Raw genomic sequence first — 22,523 nt, forward strand, 5'->3', positions numbered from 1 at the left:
GCGGAATGAATCCTTTGTAACTAGAATTGTGCGCCGCTGCTGAAGAAGATTGATGGCGGACGATTCTGCCCCCCTTTTCCCGTGTAATCTGCATCTCGAAATTCTAGGCTGTTTCGCGAGTGAAAATCTCTCGGGGGAAATCGGGATCGCACTGGATCAACATCTTTCCCGAAGCTTCGCTATTGGAAAATTTAGAACACGTGCAATCTCTACGGTTACCTGAAAAATAATAATCAGATTGTGATTTTTGAACGATCTTTAAAAAGATGTTTCGCAGGAAAGTTGCTCGATCAGGAGAAAGGTTCTCCGCGTAACACTCGCCGGAAATAATTGGCGGCCGCGTCGCTTTCCATCCGATTCGTTATTGGCTCGTTCACCCACCGCCGATGTCAATGGCGCCCATCGATTGAAGATACAGCGGCGTCGACTAATAAATTCCCCGCGTCCTGTATAATGAGCATGTCGCTCTTTCATCGTGTCGCATGGTTTTCCGACGTTGCGCCCCGTTGATTGGCCAATATTCGGGGATAATTGGCGTGCTAAATATTCGACGGGGGTTTTCTTCATCCGACCGGTGAAACACGACCTCGCACAGTCTCGTTCGATCTCTCCTCGTCACTTTCGATCGAAAGCGAAAAACTTTCTACATAATTCATTCCCGCGGCTTTTTCCTCCTAGAGATATTTCGTCCTAGAGAATTTTCCTCCGTTGTAAACCCCGTTACGCTGCCAACATTCGATTCGCCTTACTTACCCGGTTCCGCGAAGATTTGAATATTAGATTGCCGTTCCGAGAAAGAAGTACACCGTCCACAATGCAATGTACACATTTGCGTTTGTCATGTTCCCGGGAATTACCCCTAGTCCCCTTGTTTGTCAACCTTTCCGCGGAACTGCAGCACGGAACTTCTATTCGATTATTACGTACCGACTTCATCGAGACAAGCGACAAAAATGATTTTACACTAGAATTTACGCTAGGTATTGGATATTTTCTTCGCGCAAGAACGTATCAAAGCAGCTAAAACTGCGGAGGAATAATTCTTCGGTTTTCTAAGAATTGAGATTTATTTTTGAAAATATTGATCGCAACTGTGGATTCTCTCGAAAAGAAGGTCTCGCGACGGCTATTCCGGCACGACGATTCTTTCACGGTTGATCGCGAGAGACAGAAGACTCGCTGGTAAGGCAGTCGCATTCAGACAATGAGGGAGAGGAGCTCCTTTGTGAAAGGGGTAGGCGAAAGAATGGAGGAGAGAAAAAAAGGGAGAAAGGTTGGACGAGCGGATATAATATGCAGAAGGTCTCGACTATCCTTTGATTTTAATAGATCGGCCAATGAACGAAGACCCTCCGTTATAACACGTTAATGAATAGCCGTCCATCTTAATGCGCCTCTAATGCGAAATCAATATCTAATTATCTTTCGCTAGCCTCTCCACGGCCCTTTTTCCCTCCCCCCCCTATCGTTCTCGCGACGACCGTCGTCTAGGTAGTCCGCCTTATACCCACCTTTGCAGTGGGAACGAACGTTCTTTATTAGCTCCTCGAACCGGTATTAACCTCCGAGCTAGGCTATCATCAACCTGTCAGACATATCGCGTCAGAAATTACGATTAGGACATGCGATTGATATATTATGAATCGTGAAGGGAAGCTAAAGCAGCACTCGGCTAATCTTAGACCACGAACTATTTTAACGTGCACCAAATACATATGTATAATCTAAACCTGCGCTACCATATAAGAAAGGAAGGGTCCCATGGAAATCATCGACACAGATTTCTCCGACACGGTTTTCACCGACATTTCATTAATTTTTTATTAATTAATTAATTAAATAATGTGGATTGAATGAAAATCAGTGGAAAAACGAAATATGAAACCGAGTGTTTTTGAATTAATTAATAAATAAAAAATTAATGAAATGTTGTCGGTGAAAACCGTGTCGGAGAAATCTGTGTCGATGATTTCCATGGGACCCGAAAGGAAAGGGTGTCCAGAAATTCGAAAAAAATGCGCGTTTCGTATCGAAGTTTCGGGTACAGCAGTTTTATAAAAATTCAGTAACGAGATACCGTCAAAACCATTGTTCTTCATTTTTTTCAGAATTTTTGATATAGTGCGTCATAGTTAAAAAAAAATAAAAATCAATGTTTTCGATGTTGCTTTATTTTCGCTGGTGTATTATGAACATTTTTATATTCAGAAAAATAATGTGTACAAATTTTACAAATGTTTAATAATAAAACTAATAAAATTGAATAAACACGGGTTTTTTCGAGTTAGTAGAATAGGCGGGCAGTGGTCAGACAAACCGGAGCCCATACTCCGAACACCCCTAATGATCGACCGGGCACGAAAAAAGCTGGATTTTCGTTAACTGTCTATTGAAACAGTTTTTTTTATTTTGTACATTCTCCAATTGAATGCAGGTGTATGCGTGACGCGCAGGGTGGGGGGTAGTTTTATGAATCGATCAGCTAGCCGCGGGGGACGATTGTTTTCGAATAAAAATTTTCCACAAAATTGAGCGGAAGGGTGACGACGCACTTGGCGCGGCGAGCGGAAAAATATCGGTGACAGCGATCGCCGAAACAATCCGCGTTGAGAAGAATGAGCCTCGAGTGTCTCCCGATTCTATATATAAACTCCCCGCCTATAAATCACTTTCCGGCGTGTGTGCCCGCGAAAAGAGATCGGGGAACAGCGTGATTAATTCTCCGACCGGGGCTTTTACAACACCGTTTTATGGCGGCCATGTTCGTCTCGATTCCCCTCTGTCCGGGTTTTTATCAAATATTTACCAGTCCACAACGAACCATTTATTAGCACATTACCGACCGGTGTGATTATTGCGTAATTTTGTGCCGTTTCTCGAGTCTCGTGGGCCTGAGGGATACATAGAAAATAAATTGTGTAGGAACGGAGTGTGGGATCTAAGAAACTCTCGTATTGACAGCACAAATGTGAGTGCAAAAAGTATTCGTACATCCTTTAAAATAGAATAACTTTTTTATAATTGCACCACACGACCTGAGTTTTTATAATCCATTAAAAGCATTGATTTACGAAATGATGTGCAAAAAAGATTTTCGACAAATTATAATTTACAAGGTTACATGCAAAAATAAAAAAGGCATTTTTTAAAACTTCTTGGGCCCTTAATGAAAATTTAAAATATATGTTTTGTAGATCTATGTTAGGTATACGCACTGAAAACTTCATCGAAATCGATTGACATACACACGAGTTACAAGCGGTTAAAAATTGTGAAAATCGGAGTTTTACAAAAGCCACAGAGTCGTACATATTTCAATGCGTGTCGTTTTTTCCTGCGTCAACCGATTTCAATGAAATTTTTCAGCATGTGTATAACCAACATAGATCTACAAAACATATATTTTAAATTTTCATCAAGGGCCCAAATAAAAAAGTTAAAAAAATGCCTTTTTTATTTTTGCATGTAACCTTGTAAATTATAATTTTTGGAAAATCTTTATTGCACAACATTTCGTAAACCAATGTCTCTAATTGATTATAAAAAATCAGGTCGTTTGGTACAATTATAAAAAAGCTATTCTATTTTAAAGAACGTACGAATACTTTTTACACTCACTGTATATTTACTCGCCGATGCACAAACTAATTGTAAGGGTGTATTTATAGTGGAGCTGCGAGCATCGATGATAGCGGCGCGGTGAAAAGAAACCAACATTCGTGACAACATTTCGACACATACTAATGAAAAAGTACATATGTATTTTCTTTGTTTTTCTTTTTTTTTCACCGCACAGCTCACCTCGCAGCTCACCTCGCTGCTCCACTATAAATCCACCCTAACACATGCTATCGCTGTCGCTGAGATTCGCTGTCGCTTACTTAGATTCACTAATGTTATTACCCAAAAAAGACGCTCTCGCATTGTTCTAGCTCCTTACGTACATTTGGTTACATTCACTCTCTCTTTCTTTCGTTGTTCCGTTCTCTTACTTTCTCCGAAGTACTTTCTTTCTCACGCGTCCCTCGCTCGCATTCGCACTGTTCTGTTTTTACCTTGTCTTGTGGACAAACTCCGCCTTCCGACTTTGTTGCTCTCGTTTTCTCTGGGGTCCGCGATCTTGACCACGTGATCGGTCTTCTCCGGTCATTGCTCCTTACAATTGTATCCCATATAAAATTTTGCGAATTTTCTCCCGACCATTTCGAGCTTTAAACTGTCGATTGTACTGGTGAAAAAGCCAATGGGTTTAGCGACGCGTTCGAATGGCCCTGTTTCCTGCAGTTCGTTTTCCCCAGCCTCTTTATCTCGCTCCTCTGGTTCGGTCGGTGCCTTGGCGTGTCCCGCGACGCGACAATTAGTCCTCAATTATGAAACCTCCCTCGGTAGGGTAACGGGTGATCCGGAAAGGAAGAAGGGTGGCAGAGAGAAGGGTAGACCGCTTGAGAACGCGTCACACACGAGCAACCAACACCCCAACCGGTGGTTCCTTCCTCTCCAGTACCTGTCGGGACTACTCTGTGTGTATCCGATCGAAAGCCTCGTGTGCATGTAAATACTTTTCGCGTAGTCGTCGATGCTAAACCGATGAAGGGTCGTCACCATCGGCTGGGTAGGGCGACCATCCGGTTACCATGGGGCGACGGGATTCGCGCCGAGAAACTATTCCCTGCGTTGCCAACCGATTCACACCTCGGTCTGGGTTGGGGCTCTGTCGAACCTGAACCTTTCCTCGGTTGGATTTTCATGGTCTGGGTCTGATAGTGACTTAATTAAGCATACTTAATTAACACTTTACAGGATTTTCAATAATTGTGCTGTACCAAAAGAAACATAGAAATTTTCTTTTACACCACAGTCTTAAATGAAAGTGCGTATCAGGTCGTTAAGGATGAAACTTGACAAATGTGTTTGAAATTTGTGTTTCGTTTGTCAAGTTTCATACTTAACGACCTGATATTAGATGACGTTATTGAGGGTTAGTTCACAATGAAACTTGCCGTCACTGTTGAAGGTTCCATTAAAAGGTGTTTACCCAGGAACCATAGATTTTTAAAAATTATGGCAATAATCACCGGTCGGTAATGAGATTTGGTCTGGTTCGACACACGACCGCCACGGGTTAATTACGGCATACACGCCGAAGTTTGACGGGGTCTTCCTCAGCGCCGGTTGGACTCCGAAAAATTTCGTAAACGCCGGCCTGTGGGGCGAGGGGCGCGAGACCTGCGCTAGGGGCGCGGAGGGAAAAAAATAGGACGAAACAGGGGGAATGTCGGGCGCAAAAGGAAGTCTCTTTGATTTTCAGACGAGCTGCAATTATCCCTCTCGCACGTTCCACATACCGGAACTGGAGCAGTCGGATCGTTACGATGCCTTTTCTCTCATCTCCCTCCTGTCTTTCTTTCTTCTTTTCCCTCTCTCTTTCTCCAGGTCCCGCGTGGCTCTGTGGCTCACCGCGAAAATGCATGAAGAGATTCTGGGAAAAAGACGAAGTGAAAGAATTCCAAGCCCCCGGCCACGGGGAACAGCGGGGATGGAGAAAAAGGAGAGAGGAGAGGTGCAGGAGGCAGAGGGTTAGAGATCGGTGGTAGCAATCGTGGAGACAATGGAGACCGAGCTGAATGAGAGGAGGCTCGAGGTCTCTCCTCTCCCGTTTGTCGGTAGACGACACACCGCGTCGCCCTCGGATTCGGCCTCATTAAAAATCATCCGCGCAGCTCTTTTTCGAAAAAACTGATTCGGAAGGCCACGGTTAATCACCGGAGGGGACCACTCTCGCGAACCCCTTTATCGGCCGCTTTGCTACGCCCCTCTTTCACTCCTTTCTCCCCGTGCCTGATATCTCAACCGATTCCGCTCGCGCCGCTTTGTCGCCGGATGAATCCTCCTGGCTAACTCACACGGCGGTGTTCAATTTCGAGATCCGTCCGCTCGCCGAGCTTTGCATTGTGTGAGGCGATCGAATCGGCGAGATCTCAATCGTAATAGGCGACTTTTGTCGGGCCGAAAGTGGTTAGAGGTGGATGGTTTTATGAAAAACCTGGGCTCTAGTCGGTTTTAGGTTGTTGTGGGACCTCTGAGTGACGTGGGAAACTGTTCGGAGCAGCGAGCAGTTATTCAGCGACTGGGAGATGTGGTTTGGAGTCGTTTGGGACGGTTTGAAGCTCGCTGGAACTCGCCAACATCCTTGTCCCCGACATCCTCTTAAAGCATTTGACCGATAAAGCCTTCGCATGACGATGTTTGGCGCGGTTTGAATGAACGAACGAGTCTTCGATGCGAACGGGGAAATCAATGACTTTTCCATTCAGGAGCGATAATACCGTGTAGGCCTGAAACATCGGACGTAATCCGGGTATTGGGTTACGAATGGACAGCGCATGGATTTTAGCTTATAGCAAATACGTCGTGTATCGGACTTTGAAGAGGAGCTCTGTGTTTCATTTCGTTTTATGCCTCGATATCTTTGACGAGCTCTGCGATAAACCGGCGCGGTCCGTCGAGCTGTGCGCCAACGTCCAAAGGGGAGAACAAAAATGATGTTCCCTTTAACATAAACGGCGTCGAATGTGACTGGCGTCGCGATTGGTGGTGCCGCGAGAGCCTATCGGGGCCGTTCTCGAATTATGGGGCCATTATTACCGTGACCGCATCCCCTAGCGTTTCGTGCGATACATTAGGGGCGATACGAGCGTTCGTCACCTGTAATTCTATTATCTCCGAACCGAAATGAAAGGTGTAGCCTGTGATAAGATGGTCAAACATGTCCCGAACAAAAATTCCCAACCATAGAACTCGTGGAACACGCGTTAAATTCGATTGTGTCGCTTTTTCTTGCTGCTTGAAAGTGTTTTGCAACGGTTCTAGAATGTACCCGAATTGTTTGCCATGGAAATTGGAAAAAGTTCTGCGAGCCCCCGATCGAGAGCACCGCCTCAGGTGGTTCCTTGGGATCCCAGTCGGGTCGTTGTCCACGGTTTTTGATCACAGAAAACTTTTCAAAGGGGTCTACACACGCTTGACATTTAGCGGAGGCATGGCTGCGAGCAGTTACTCGTTTATCTACTTCGGGAAGCGGCCGATCGATCTCCCGGCGTCATTCTATAACCTTTGACCGAGATGCCTCGCCGGATTGAATTACTTGTGCTCGTCCAATTACTCGTAATCTTATGAACTTGCCATGTATCTCCGTGTGTTATTTCTCCTATCTGATCAGCACGCGAAATGGGATTTCCCCGAACGCGTCGCCGCCTCCTCCAGGAAATATTCACCGGTGTTTTTATCTTAATGTCATCACTACTCTCTCTGCCCGTCGATATCGAAAAACTTCTGTTCGAGCATCGACGAAAATGTTTCACACGGTTCGACGACACGTTCTCGCCTGTTCGAGGAGATATTCAGTGCTATTTTCATCCTAATGGCATGACTTCTTTATGCCCTGCATGGGGATATTGACAAACTTCAGTTCGAGCCTCGAACAAGATGTTTCACATGGTTTTCCGTGGTTCGACGTCCGACTGGAAGTACACTTCTTCTACCCAGACATTTTTTCAAATTCCAGTCGATAAAGACTTCCAGTTAGTTGCTCGAAAGGTGAAATTTTGTTGTGGCCAGAAGCTCCGCTGGCCATTGGGGATTTTCAGCGAGACCTAGCGCATAAATGACGCCAGCCCACTCGAAGTTCCCGGAGCCCTTGAGGAAATAACGACGGCGAAACGAGCGGGAACTGTCCTTCGACATGAATCACTTTTCGCCTAATTTCCGGTGGCGCGAAACAACCGGCACGCCGCAATCGTTTCTCCCAGGATTGAATTCCAACAACGAGAACCGCAGTAACTTGAACGAGAATTCCCTAGACGTAAAAGTCGATCCCCTAGGGACTTCCAATCTAGTGACATTAGATAAGGGAGGTATTCGCTGTTATCAGGATGCTTCTGCTGGCACACAGGGATATCGCAGTATTTTCGAAATAATCTGTTCGGAGCTGCTCGAAGGTTTCTCGAAGCGAGGCAAATCGAGCCGAGCCCGAGTCAAGCCCGAGTGGCCCGGGTATTCCTGTGTTTTTCTTCGATAGGATTATAGGCGAAGCTTGTGCACGGACGAGCAGGATTACCCAATAAGCGGCTCTTTCTTTTCCCGATAAAACCTCGGGAAGGGTGGCCGATTCCGGGGCGATATCTTCCGAGTGACCGACTCTGGCTTCACGGAGAGTCGAAAGTTTTCTTCTCTCCCTCTCTGCAGGCCCGGTTCAAAAGCCCGACCAGAGAGCGTTCCTTTTATCGGAGTCGCATTCTGAAGACTCTTTTCGTGGAGCAGACACACACACGCACACACATATATGCACTCGCCGTTCGGCGCACCACTCGACAACATTAATTCCCTGTGAAGGGAAAACGTTCTTTCGGGGGTGCCGGTGAAACAAGGGGATATTGAATGTTCTCTTGCCACCGGCAGCACAGAAACTACTCTATATTGATTTATTTACCGGTGCTCCAGCCGAAAGAATGGAGCGGGAGGAAGATACCACGCTGAATGAATACGAATTTGATCGTTCCGGTGACGCCTCTAGTGCACCCACCCACCCCTGCCGTTCTTCCCACCAGAAAAACCTTTATACAGACACCGAGACACCTGTGTTTCGCTGGAACGATCCCTCTCGATTCCTGTCGAAAGATTTCCCCGACATTCGAGGAAAATCGAAACTCAATAAGCCGTGAACGAAAAGTCCCTTCCGTTTTGCGTTCTCGTTCGATGGCCCCGCTACGAAACGGATTAACTTTGCCAGGTGTTTTTCACACCGAAAAATTCAGCTTCGTCTTGCACTGCGGTGCTACAACAATTTGTAAACTGCAGGAATTTTTTTGTTTAATCCTCGCGATCGAAGTCATCGAGCTCCCCGAGGCTAGGATTGAATAAATGATAAGGGACGCTATTGTTATTGACTGACCAGGGTCGCGTCGAGTGTAGGGTGTCGTAGGGTGTTGATACTGGCAATCTTAACCCCAGTTTCCTCACGGGGAAGTCCGACGAAAAGACGAAAGCCGAAAAGTTCACAGTTTCGCGAAGGTTTACAATCCGCGCCGAGAAAACCCGGCCGCGTTATTAATTTATGGAAACGCGCCTCTCCTTCGGAAGTTCCGGAGGTTACCGGTGATTTACTTTGCTAATTAGGAAAGTTTCACGGCCTCCTCGCACTCGGGGCCGGTCATTAATGTCGCCCCGTGTACGCACTCGCGTGGGAACTCTTCCGATCGCGCTGGACTGATTGGGAAAGTCTCTGCGTTAACACTAAACCTACCGAGCTCTGAAAGCAATGTTTATTACAACAATATTTGTAGCAACGTTGAGTAGGTAAAATTTAAGTTGTAGAAAAATTGAAAAAATATCATTATGTATATTATTTTTCATCTACTAAAATTATTACGGGATGAACTAACATTTTCTTCTTGGTTTCTATTTCTTGCAATCGATGCAGACAATTTTTATTTTGCATAGGGTATAGTCCCCTATTATGGCACTACTTTATAGAAAATCCTCAAACAATAGTTTAAAATGTTTACTCAACAGTGTGCAGTGCATTCGCGCCATTCTATACATTTTAGTATCGATCCTCCGCCAGTTGTGTCTCCACGTGTTGAATATTTTTGTGGTTAGATTTCCGATTGTATTTTTTTTCGAGGAAGGTAAGTGATTTTGAAATGTTTGAACATATCTCTAGTTTCAGTTTATTTATATGAATGTTTGCCAACTGTTGGTTCGGCCTGAAATTCATTTTCTCTTTGTCAGTAGCTAGTATTATCAGTCCACGTGGAGTTCCCAATATGGCACTAGGTGTCATATTAGGGACTCAAGGTGTACCATATTAAGAACCCCTTTCGCTGGAACCTGCAAATGACACACCACAAAAAAAAAGAATATTTTTCCAAGCTGTATTAATTTTTGAACAAACTTGACCCCAGAATCTCAGGAAGGAAATGCATCTACAACTGGTAATTTTTCGGTCGAAAAAGAGCATTCTAAAATAATCAACAAAAAGTGGTTCATATTTGGGCACTTTACCCTAAACATCCGCAGTCTATTTATTACAATATGTGCTTCACTAAAGAAAGGAATCAATCTCTATGTAAGAAAATACAGGATGAACCTCGAATCGTGATCAGTTAGAGATTACTCTGTTATTAGCAGTCCGATCGAAAATGTTCCTATCAGATATAGCACGGTTTCAGGAGAGCTTCCACGTGATTGTAGCAAATCTATTGTCAAAAAAGAAATAAAAGCAGCAATTTTTTAAAAATCGCGGGTCCAATGCAACCCGTGCGCCGTACGCGGGCAGGGGAAAGCTCTTGCGAGATAGCCTAAACCGCCCTCCAGGTCTGTAGAACCATCGTGGCCTCTCTATTTAGCCGTGCGCGGAAGGCGGATCACCGGGTCTCCAGAGTTAAATCCGCGAAAAAATCGGACATGCAGCTTTGTTGCGATCAACGGTTCGTATTAACTCGGTAAAAAGCCGGTACATCGGCGCAATATATGTCACGTATTCCGCGTACTTCGGTACGTACATACGGTGCGGAGGTAGGGGAGAGGGTGGGGGGTGTACATACTTCCCGGCGTACTCTCCTGCATGTACATGGACCCGGCAGACACATAGAGTCCACACCGGCGCGTGCATCGACCTCCACTAGAACGAGAAAGACTCGAGAGAGAAAGAGAGAGAGAGAGAGAGAGATCGAGCGCGGGCGCGCGCACATGCACACACAGACCCAGTGTGGAAATGTGGTCAAACACCCGGACAGAGAGGCAGAAACAGGGGGTGGATTGGGGGTAGAAAGTGGGCGGTTGGGAGGACGTGACGGGCGGGGGTGGGAGGGGCGAACTCGGGTGGGTGGGGCGAGCGGGGAGAGAGGGGAGCGGATTCACATACACGTTCGTCGGTGTCACACAGACGCCGACAAGTGAATTCAGTTCAGTCGGAGCCACTTCAGGATCGCGAGACGCAGGCGCACAACGCTGAACATCGTATTACAGGACCCTACCCCTCTTTGTCATCCCCCGCCCCACCACCCCATCTCTCTTACTCCTTCAGAATTTTTCGCGTGACCCTGTCTCACTCCCCCTCTCGTCTTATTCCACCGTTCTTTCTCGCAAACGTTTGGTCTTACCTCGTTTGCTTTTTCGATTGCAGCCCCCTGTCTCCCCCGATCTTTTGTTTCCCTCGGACTGCTTTTCCTGCTCAGCCTCTTGAGCCGTCCCTGCATCCCCCAAGGGTGCTTCTTTCGGTTTCGACTCCGCTTCGTCCTCGGACCAGTCTGTTTGAGAGGGCAGCCCGGCTTGCCAACTTTAAAAAATCGATTATTTTTTGCGTTGATTCGGAATGGCATGTATAGAGATTTATGTCCCTGTTGTGCACCGTTGGTCATGCTCGAGCATGCTCCATAAACGTTTAGACAAAGTTGTCAGTCCCTAGGGATTTTATTCTAGTGATAAAATTAACAGGAAGTCCCTAATACTATTCAGTGGCGGAAAATTTTTCCGAATCGCAGACTGCATTGTCTTTCACACGAAATTGACTACTCTCCGGTCGTCACTCATGCCCATTGGAGTCTTTCAATTATTTTTTCCGCCCTCATCCATTCACAGTCCATCGCTTTCTTATTTTATATTCATCATTCCGTGCTCCATATTTCTTTTCTCTTATTAACCAGCCCGCCCCCCTCCGCCCACTCCCCTCCCAGCTCCATCCCTTCGAACTACCCCCACCACAGCGAACAACCCCTACCACCGGTGTTCCGCGCATCTCCTTCTGGAGAACTGCAAACGGATCCTCCGTCTCGCTCCGTTTCGTCCTCGAATCTCCCACCGTGCTACATTTTTTCGACCCCGAACGTGCGTACGCCTGCGTATACGCCGTTACTACTTACTACTACGTTTTACTACTGATACTTCCGGGCTACTACGCGCAGTAGCGTAGCTTCATGATACCGTCGCCCGGCTCCTTCTCCGCGGACGTCTCGTCTCATTTTTCTCCTCTCTTGAACGTCGCGCAGCCAACGATTCTCAACTTATCCTAAACGTTAACACCTCGTAAAAAATTATCTCCTTTGTCCATCGAATTCTGATCAATTTTATCATTTTTATTTAGAAATTTATAATTTAGAAATCTATGTATCGATCCATTGGGTTGCAATGGTTTGTACGACGATGAATCATTTTATGTTCGCAGTAGTTTGCGCTAACTTTTGGGTTGAATATTAATTTGTTCGTATGGTTCCAGCGAAAGTTGAGAACCTCCGCAGCGCACAGGGGTTCCCGTTGTCGTCTCCGATCGGTTCAACGGATTTTTATCCAGTTTTTCCCCTCCGTCGATCCCCGGGATTATCCTTGAATACCTTCGCGGTGAATGCGAGCGATATTTACGTTAACGCCCGGGGAATGAATTCGCGTTTCTTATCGCGGCTGCTTATTCCGTAGGAGAGAAGCGGAGAGGGCCGCCGCCGCGCCGCGCCGCGCCGCACCGCCCCAAATCGTGTTTTATACTGCACGATGACTTTTTCCAGTTGCCAGTGGGGTAGATACCATCGGGAAAGTATACGTCGAGCCAATGGAGCGGTGCCAAATTGAAACAGAACCGTGGCGAGCCGGCCGCCTTAAATCCAGCACAGCGGGACACATTAGGGTGACCCTCTGGCTTCCTTTTCCGTTCTTCGACCCTTCACCAAACACCCACCCGTCACCCCTTTCATCCCCAAACCTATAAAATTGCCACCGCTCTACGTGAAAATAATTCAGTTTGCGCTGCACAGCGTTCGTTAAGGGGGGGCGTCTGAGGAGTCACTATGTAGGCCCTGTTCGCGGAAATTTTTTTCAAAGAAAAATCGGATATTTTCCATCATTTGGACCATGCAGTAAATTTCTTTCAACACGAAATGCTTAAAACTGGATCAGGAAGGTACAAAGCAAATGTTTTGCTAGATTGTTAATAAAGAAATTGAATATTATACATATAGAAACCGAGTCGCGCGCGTTTGTGCACGTTGTCCGTGACATTTCCGTTTATTTGTTACTGCCAGCGGCGTCGTTTCCGCCGGGCAAATCGCGTCGCTACGAACCTTTACATGTGACATCGAAGCAGTCGATGCTGTTGCAGCTTCAAAACCTTTAGTTTTGACAGCGCGGAATTGATTTTTTCGGAATGCGGAATGCATTTACGGAAATTCATTTTTTACGTGTCTCGTATTAAAAAGATAGAAGTGACGAAGTTTCGGGCAAATTTAAAACTGTGTCGAATTGACACGAGGTACCGATGTGGCTACGCATGTGGAACGCATACAGCACTGTGCCGAATGTTATAATTTCTCGTCGGAGAATTTTCTCCATGGTTAATGGACGGTCGACCCAGATGCAACAAACTCGTTCGGCACTCGTTCGATGCCGGAGCTCGGGACCGGCACGGCGAGGTAGGAAATATGGATCATCGGATCTATTGTAGGCGAGTCGGATCGGACGAATAATCTCGCGAGGAATTAATTTGAATGGGGCCACTTTTTCTTTCGGTAGTAGCGGGCGGTATCGGAGCGTGGCGTGTTTTCATTGAGCCTCGAACCGCGTTGTCCGGCGCATGCGTGACGACCTTTCCGCGAGATGGGCGGATTTTACGTGTCTTGACTGGTCCACGCTTCTCGTCCTCGTGGATTCCCTTCGCACCCGACCTGTACCCGCGTGCCCGTGTGCGTGGTTATGCGCGCGTACGTGTGTTTAGCGTCCCAATAATGCCGGGGCCGATCGTTTTATCATCGCGACGTGATGCCGTTAAATCGGCGCGGTGATTCCCCGCGCAATTGATTCCGCCTTGTTCACAATGGCCGGCATGATCCCGAGACACGCGCTAAACGGTCCTGTGATCAAACTTCTTCGCAATACGAGTACCTGGATCGAAAGCAAAAAACGAACACGCGTGTTCGAATCTCGAGTTGAAACTACGTCGAAAATGCGTGATGACATTTTCTCGTTGGAACCTCCGTTTTAAAGATATCGATACACAATAAGGCATAGTTTAGAGCAGGCCTGGCCAACCCAAATGGTTTCACGTGTCACTTTGATGACGCGTAACGTTACAGAACGTTACAGCGGGCCGCACTTTAGGTAAACATACTTTTAAAAAATGCAATACAAATACAAAATGAATAAAACTTTATTGTTACACGTCGCATTATAACAATGACGCATGCAAATTTTCGTTTACTTAATATTTTTGTATACATACAACGAGAAACAAAAGTTTGAAGGCCTGGTTTAGAGGATCGGTGACTTGGAGGAGGCTGTTGTAAATTTTGCAAGGTTTCCGTCGAGCGATCTAACGACACTTTACGAAATCATTTTCGATCAGAGGACGTTTCCAGTTACGTTCGGCTGGCGTGCTGTATCTAATCGGATTACAGAGCAATTAGTGTAGCTCGACGAGAGGGGGATTAACCGGGGACCGTGAAGACGTAATCCCGGAAGAAAGTCGCGAAAACACAAATGTACAAAATGCTAATTCTCCTCCTAAAAATCAGCTGACTGATTAAGCAACTTTGGCGGAGAATCAGCTCGATACACTGTCTCCGGGACAGTGTTCGCGAAAGCTCCTATAAAAAGAAATTCGCTTGAACGTTCACCGACATTGTGTCACGAAGGAGATCACGTCGGCTGCGACAGCGTTTATTTGTTGCTAACGGCATCGTTGCCGTTTCCACCGGGCAAATCGCATCGCTGCGAGCCGTTACAACCCCTTACGCGGAGTTTTCAGCGACGGGTTTCATGGATGAGGGGTTGATGAACTTGTGGATGAGGGCGGGAGGAAGAGACGGCGAGGTTAGAGGGATAAGCAGACATCAAAGAGAAGAGACAAATATGTGACTAGGGTGAAGACAGGCAGCATTGGGGTTGGTTGGGACGAAGAATCGGGGATCGGGGTTGGAAAATTTTCAGCCGGAGGACACTCGCGACTGTTAACGATCTGGAGAACTGTCGATCGGTCTGCGAAGGTCGCCGAAAATTGATAGCTGCCAAAACGACCCTTCGAAATTCAACCCCATCTGGCTGGGAGTTGCGGAAAAATCATTTAACCCCTTGTCCTACGATTTATTTTACGGTTTCAGTGATTGGAACGTTTTTTGTAGTTCGTAATTTCCTAAACCACAAGAAAATTTATATGTTCTCCAATAACTATTCACTAACAAATCCAAAATAGAATTTAGTCTCGATTTAGAGGACATTAATAACATGCATATTTATTAGAGTCTTCATCACGAGTCTGACACGATATGTAGGGCAAGGGGTTATGTATCACTCGGAAAAATGAAAAATCTATATTTAATGATTAGACTGTGCGGATCTTCATGCAAAATAAAAAAATGTTTGCATTGATTGCAAGACACAGGAGCCAAATAAAAATTTCATTCTTCTTTCGATGATCTTGCTAAGGTGAATCTAATACACTGGTGGCCCGAAATCTTTTTAATATGTCCACTGTTTTAAATTGTACGTACCCCTTTTTGTCATAAATGCATAAAATCCGCAGTCTATTAATGATATATTTTCTGTTTGTCGGTCGTCCAAATGTGTGAGGATTGGGGGATGTCGAGGTAGTAAAGCGCGGGGAGGGTATCCAAACAACAGCCAAGAAACATTCAGCCGGAATGGGGAGGGTGGAGAGACCGAAGAGAAGCCGAAGCACTCGCGATGCGAAGCAGCCTGCAAAAGGGCGAGGGAAAGGGAGCTGCCGAAAATTTCAGGAATCCTCGTTCGGGGTGTCTGCCACTGGAAACTGGGTCAGATGGGACCCGTTTAAAACAACCCACGGGGACGGGATAATACATGCGCATAATCACATTGATCCGAAAATGTTACACTCGACACACAGAAAATTTTGTTCAGCATTTTTATCGACGGCGATCTTTCGCTCGCGAGTGTCTGAATGGCTGCCAGCTCGAGGGGTCACCGCGAGCGTACGCAGTCGGGAGTAATTCTTCGGAATTTTTCCTAGGGCGATGATTACAGCGAGGCGAAACATGCTAGGTTTATTCTGAAGCTTAGGCGAAGGTTCTGAAGCAGTAATTCGCAACTCAGCTGTACGTACGCGGAGACAAGTGAAATCTCTTGAACCTAATCAGTTGTTCCTTGATACCAGCTGCACGAGTTACAGAGATTCTTATAGAAGTACGTGATGCAGGAACTTGGAGTAGGTAGCACGGTGAATCGTGAGGGAAACCGCTTTCCTTCTGTACAGGTCGTTTCATAGCGTGTGGTACATTTCTTTCAACGGACAATTTCGCGATTATCATGCTCGTCACATTTGGAAATGTACTCTAAAATTGCGTTACCAGTTCGGTCGGCGAAATTGATTTTTCACAAATGTATCTCGAATGTGGAACAGCCTGTAGAAAACTGGATTCAAACAGAAGAACAAAGGCGGTCGAGTTGTGGCTTTGTAAGTCTGTAGCGGGAACCATGTCGTGTCGTGACAAGATGAGAAAACACGTCAAGAGTAGCCGAGACTAGACAAAGCATTTATGGTATCTCTTGTACCGGATGTTTCAAATACGTTGGACCTTCCTCGAAAGACAAGTTTGCAACTTTTGTGCAGTGGTACATACAATAATACGAATTCACATCTGTGAAAAAATGTTTATAGCAACGTGGATGCTTCCAACCTTGTGTCCCACATATTATGAAACGGCCTGTACAGGCAGTATAGATCTAAGAACGCGAACGATGCAGTAACAGGTTTCCATTGTGAGAACCAGCGCTGCTCGAGACGGAATATGATTATTGAGATAAAGCGAAGCGTTTATCCTTCGTACAGGTTGATTCAAATTTCCGAACCCTTGTATAAAAACCGATGTTGTATTTCACGATCACTGTGCGCGAAAATACATATACGGAAAGCTTTCTAAAGCTGATTTGGTGTATCCTCGATAAAGTCCCGTACGCTATGCAGCGCCCTGTACGAAGTCGACAGATTTCGACGGGCTCGCGAAGGGAATCGTTGGTCGCGGGACACAAGACGTGGAAAGATGTCAAGAGTGGTTGCAATTAGGGGTGAACAACCGCGAAGTGAAATAAAAGGGGGATAAATGAATATCCTCGAACGGGTAAAATAGGTCGAAGTAAAAATAATGAGAGGAGGATGAGGAGGAGGTGGGGGTGGAACAGAGGTAGGGAGGGGGTGGAGGACGGAGGAGAAGTAGGGAAAGGGAAAGGGGATCGATGAGTAGGATCCGCGTTGGAAAAAGATACAAAATACGTGGGACCACCTGGTGTCGCAGCGAAAGAGGACCGGTGCTCCTCGTAAATCGTGGGAAACGAAGAGAGGGGTCTCTCCGGGAGAGAGAGAGAACGTACTCTCTACTCTCCAACGATCGTGCGACGTGCCAAAGAGAGAGAGGGAGAGAGAAACAGGGAGACGAGTATTGATAATCCTCGGAGAATCCTGGTTAAAGAGACTCGGATCAGATTGGACGATGTCGCAGAGAGCAGCGTGCCTTTCGCTTTTCGCGCTTCGTTCGGCTGGCGGTACAGAAAAAGATGCACAACGCGACGCTAGGAACGGCGAAAGGAGGTGGACGGTAGGGGGGGAACGTTGTCCTATCGCATTGTCGCCGCGCTCGGGGACCTGGATCGAAGAGTTCGGTGACGGATCAACTCTGTAACAATTTGATCATTTGAATTTTCATTCGGCGAAATCGTACAAAATTCTCCTCGCCGAGACCTTGCGGAGGTTACATCGAACATTTCGGTAGTTCTTGCGATCTATTGGAAACCGATACTTGCGATATGCAAAAATGTCTGTTCCCAAGACCTTGAGGAGGTATAATTACCTATTTATCTAACCACACGAGCTGTGTAACAGAGAGATGACACCTAATACGCAGGCTGTGCGAGAACCACGCACTCTTCCTCCCTGCTCGACTCGGTGGTTATCGATATACGGGGAAAGTTGATCTTCCAGCAAAATGTCACGAAATTCTTCGATCCGGACCTGTGCGGCGGTGGAGCGGAAAAGAAGACCAACAGAGGAAGAGAACGCTCGAGGAAGGGGGATGAGAGAACGAGAGAGAACTCGAAGGAAAAGCGACGTAAAGGGGAGTGGGTGGAGGGTGGGTGGAGAGTAACCGGCAGCGTAACCGAGAATCCACGCGAGCGACAGAGTACGAGAGCAGTGGCCTGGGGGTGGTATAGACCGTGGGTAGAGCGCGGAGCGAGAGAGGAATAGAGACGGGAACGGGGGGTTCGTTGAAGTGACGTCACGTCGGGTCGATACTCACCCACACTCCCTTTCCCGGCGTCGAAGCCGGTTGAGGGACGCAGGCGCGGTCTCGTACGCTCCTGAGCGCTCCTTCCCGCCATATTAGCCAGCATGGGGTAGGTAGGATATATGCGCGACAAAGGGGTGGCTCGGGCTGCTTCTTCTCCCGTAAGGTAATCCGCGTACTCTGTCGCGTGGACCCGTAGTCCTCGAGTCGCGTGGTGTGTCCACAGTACCGTGGAAAACTAGCGGCCTCCGCCGCCAGCGCGGGGTTAGGGTCCGCCGGGGGTTAGGGTATCCGACTGAAGGGTGAGAGAGGGCTGCCTGGTGCGACCGGTAAAGGGAGGTTTCAGGAGGAAGAGGAGAGGAAGAGAAGCAGGAGGTGGAGAAGGAGAAGGGCGACAAGGAGAGAGCGCAACAAGGGTGGACCGTGTCGACGTCGTCGTCGTCGTCGTCGTCGTCGTTTATCCGTGAGAGAGCACCCTATCACCGGAGTCCTTCGAACCGTGAAAACGCATGGATACGCGGGCCGCCACGATACGCTTGACCAAGACAGGCGCAGGAGGTTGGATAGGCGGCGAGGACACCATCGAAGGAAGGAAGAGAGAGGAACAGCATCGCCAACAGTGTGCCGGTTGGACGCAGGATCAAGCGAGGGACAGGGGCGCTGACGGCTGCACGAAGCTCGAAGAGCTCGGCCCTGGGACCGGCGAGGACGGCTCGAACAAACGGGGCTGCAAATCGGCCGCGCAAGTCTGGATGTCCCTGCTGTCGCTCTGTGACCGGATGTGTGGCTCCGCCGCGTGGCTCGTGCTCTTCACATGCCTGCACGGGGTGCGTTATACCCGATCCTCGTCCCCGTACGATCATAGTTTGCTTAGGGGATATGCGTGTGTAGGTCGACCGAGACGCGGATACGTGATCGACAGGTGATCGAGGTTTAACCGTGGGTCGAGATCTGTTTGTGAGAAACGTGTGGATTCCGACGATCGTTACCGGACGACGTTGATTCTCGATGTCCCTTGTTGTAGACGTTCAGGATTAACATAGAGGGTCAGCCAATCTGAATTATCATGCTTTTGCTTTCGAGTACCATGTCCTTCGGTAACTACGGTCTGCTTGTAGCTTGATTCATCAACAGTTGGCTCTATCGGAAGTTAGTTCTAAATCCATGGTGTTGGACCTCGGTGTAAACACACAGGAGTTCGAGGATGATGGATGACCAGTGGCAAGCTACAAGCAACCGCGGACAAGTTTCTTAGCCCGACATAATCGATCGGCGAACATTTCTCGAGCACGGATTTTAAGGAGCATGTCCCAGTTGCAGGAGAACCCATTGTCCCGTTGAATCGTACGAGCCTCTGGTCGCTCCGTTAAATCGGTCTCTCGTTTCCCCGCGGATAACGTACTTGTATTTACGGCTTTCACGTGTGCCGGACTGTTAGCTGGCATCCGAGCGGATGAAAGGGAACCAAGTAGCTTAGCGTCCATTGTCTCCGGCGATATCAGGACAACAGAGAGAGAGAGAGAGTCATTCCAGGAATGGAGCTATCAGTTATGCCGAGGCTGGTCGCGCACAAAGCGAGCCACTGTTCTTTAATCGTACCACTCTCGGGATTCGGCGGAATTATTCAGGCTCCACGCGTGGACGACCGATTAGGATCGCCGCCTACTGCCCTCGGCGAACGACAAAAGAGTGTAACACTGCCTAGCCTATTTTTCGCGTCGCAGAACCTGGAACACGATGCCGCTCTCTATTTCATGGGGGCTGAACGTGCTAAAAGCGCCTGCAATTTTGACGAGCCTTTAATCAGCCCGTCGATTCAATATCGCGTGGCCCTACGCCGCGAAGAATCGATCCTACCAGCCTTTTAAATCTGCTCCCTCATTTATAAAGCCCTGCAAACATTCGATCGTCCACGCTGATCTGATAATGTCCCGCTGAAACGATCCCACAGCGATTCACCCACTTTACGCTCTCGTTGGAGAAAAAAATCATTTTATTTTGCATCAAATTTATTCGGAGCCAATAAAGATAGTCGGAGGATTTGCGAAGATTAGAATTAACAGTGTCACAGTCGAGTGTATCAGATTCGGGATCAAGAGGATTGTATGAAATTTGTTTAAGTGGCTTGTGGGTGGGGGGCTCGAACAAGTAAAAATAGAGGATTTGCAAATAATAAATAATAGAGGATATATCCGGAACACCGAGTGAATATTCACCCTCCAGTGGCGTATGTGGGTTGATAATCGGACCGGGATCAGTAGCAATTTGTGAAACCGTTCAGTCACGTGTGTACAACATGTGTATGCATGGTTAAATGAAAATTAGTGGTTGCCTGAGGACTCGACATAAAGGTCAAGATAAAGACCCTCCGGCTACCGACTAATGGACCAATTATGTGCCACAGCAGTGCAGAGAATGTCGCGCTAATCAGTGCCGTTAATTTCGTTGCAGGAGGGCCGGGGAGAAGTGACAGACATAAGCGCAAGTCCTGGGAGGCAGGCACCTGCCAACCAGTTGCGCCCCAAGGAACCACCCCCCATGGTCATCCAAGGAGACTTCAGGAAGGTAGCCCCCCATACCGTTTTATCCTTAACGAGTCCGTCAGGGGTCCTCCCATTCGTTCTTTCGACATTTTTTCCTTCTCAAAAACTGTATACGATCTCTCCGAAATTGGATTGTGTTTCGTCACGGTCCGATGGGTCACGATTCATTTCTAAAATCAACATTTCTCGGTAAATTCGCCGACTTACCGAACCATTAACCTTCAGTTACTCGCACTCAATTTTCTACGACATAAATAAATTTTTTAACTACTTGCACCTTTGTTTAAAACGCCAAATTAAACGTTTCGAGATTGCGAGTACTATTGGGTTGGCAAAAAAGTAATTTCTATTCAATTTTACTTTAATCAGTCAAATATTTTCCATTTTGTTTGATGATATTTTGTCATCTTTCTGGTAGCTTCATAAATTCTCCCAAAATTCGGTTTTATTTCACCTCGAAATACCGAAATTACTTTCTCGCCGAACCGATACATGCGAGTAATTCAACGTGAACAATTCTCCTTAACCAATTCTAAAAATTTTTAAATGTTTTCGGCGCAACGGTTCGATCGTCTATTACGAATTATAAAGCAACTTTGCTAATTGTCGAACAACATCAACGTGTTTCGATCCTAGTTATTCTCCTTAACATTTGACAGTTGTGTGAAAGAACTGAAAATTGATTTTTTGCCCGGTCACAGCAGGGGTGTACGGGTTAATCGATTTCGAGGGAAGTTCGATTGTCTAACTGAGCTGTACTGGCATGGCGCCGGTAGAACAAATATCCGAGTGATCGATCCAATTAGCAACAAACTAGAAAGAAGAATCGAGTTAGAAGGAACCATCGGACTGTTGCGACGTCTCGTGAAACTGTTCCAGCTGCGAGATAATTGTCGCGTCCCGAACGAGGGACTTTTCTAAGAGTCGTTCAACGAAAAAGAGAGAGCTGGACCAGTTTCACGTTGTCCGGTGTTCGGTGGGTTCGCGTTGCACCCGTTCAAGTAGAAGGACCTGTCGTTGCAGGTGAGCGGAATCAGCACAGAGATCTTCAAGCAAATCGAGACCGTCGAGAACGATCATGACGCCTCGACAGCTGCGGCCCTCGAGACTGTCGAACGAAGGGGTGAGATGGTTGTCAGGGTCATCGAGCCGAGACAAATGGGCAGGAAGGCATCCGAGGCGGCGAAAAAGTTCATTGCCATGCAGGTAAACCGCTCTCAAAACACTCGGCATCGTCGCCAATTCCTCGAATGGGTCTTCTACGTGAAGTCTACGTCGTAGACTATCATTTTCTAGACCTTGTCTGGGAATTCTTGTAAAGAAGTCGTACAATTCTTTTGTCTTAAGCTTTTCCATATGTCTGTGGTCTGTGGTTGTCAGGAAAAACGCCGCAAAACAGAATTTCAATAAATTAGAATTTATGCATTAATTGAACTTCACAATTTACGTATTTGCCAGAAAAAAATCATGAAAATAAATTCGGAAGGCTGAAAGAAATAATGTGATGTTCATTGTGACGAAAACTTTAAACGACAATACATATCTCGAAAGTGAAAGTAACCACAGACATGTTCTCCATTATCTCGACCGCACGATAGAATTTTTTCAAGTTACGAATGCTTAGAATTGTAGGGCCTATAGCCGAAAACTGACCAAATCGTTGCTGGGGTAGTCAAAAGCAATC

General features: G+C 46.9%; 1 protein-coding gene across 22 annotated transcripts in view; it reads left to right on the top strand.

Annotated features, from left to right (window-relative positions):
* Rhogap100f (Rho GTPase activating protein at 100F) overlaps positions 1–22,523 on the top strand; it is a 58,451-nt gene that overhangs the window by 22,103 nt on the left and 13,825 nt on the right. For 7 of the 22 annotated variants that reach the window (XM_076444476.1, XM_076444479.1, XM_076444481.1 and 4 more), the window contains exons 1-3: positions 10,897–19,123; positions 20,748–20,861; positions 21,845–22,045. In XM_076444476.1, coding sequence (XP_076300591.1) covers positions 18,806–19,123; positions 20,748–20,861; positions 21,845–22,045 — 633 coding nt within the window. In that variant the 5' untranslated portion in view covers positions 10,897–18,805. Of the gene's footprint in view, positions 1–10,895; positions 19,124–20,747; positions 20,862–21,844; positions 22,046–22,523 lie in introns of those variants that run through there. The other 15 variants (XM_076444485.1, XM_076444484.1, XM_076444497.1 and 12 more) reach the window with 5 other exon arrangements.

The sequence above is a fragment of the Lasioglossum baleicum genome, chromosome 20 (assembly GCF_051020765.1).
Source record: "Lasioglossum baleicum chromosome 20, iyLasBale1, whole genome shotgun sequence".
NCBI lineage: Eukaryota > Metazoa > Arthropoda > Insecta > Hymenoptera > Halictidae > Lasioglossum > Lasioglossum baleicum.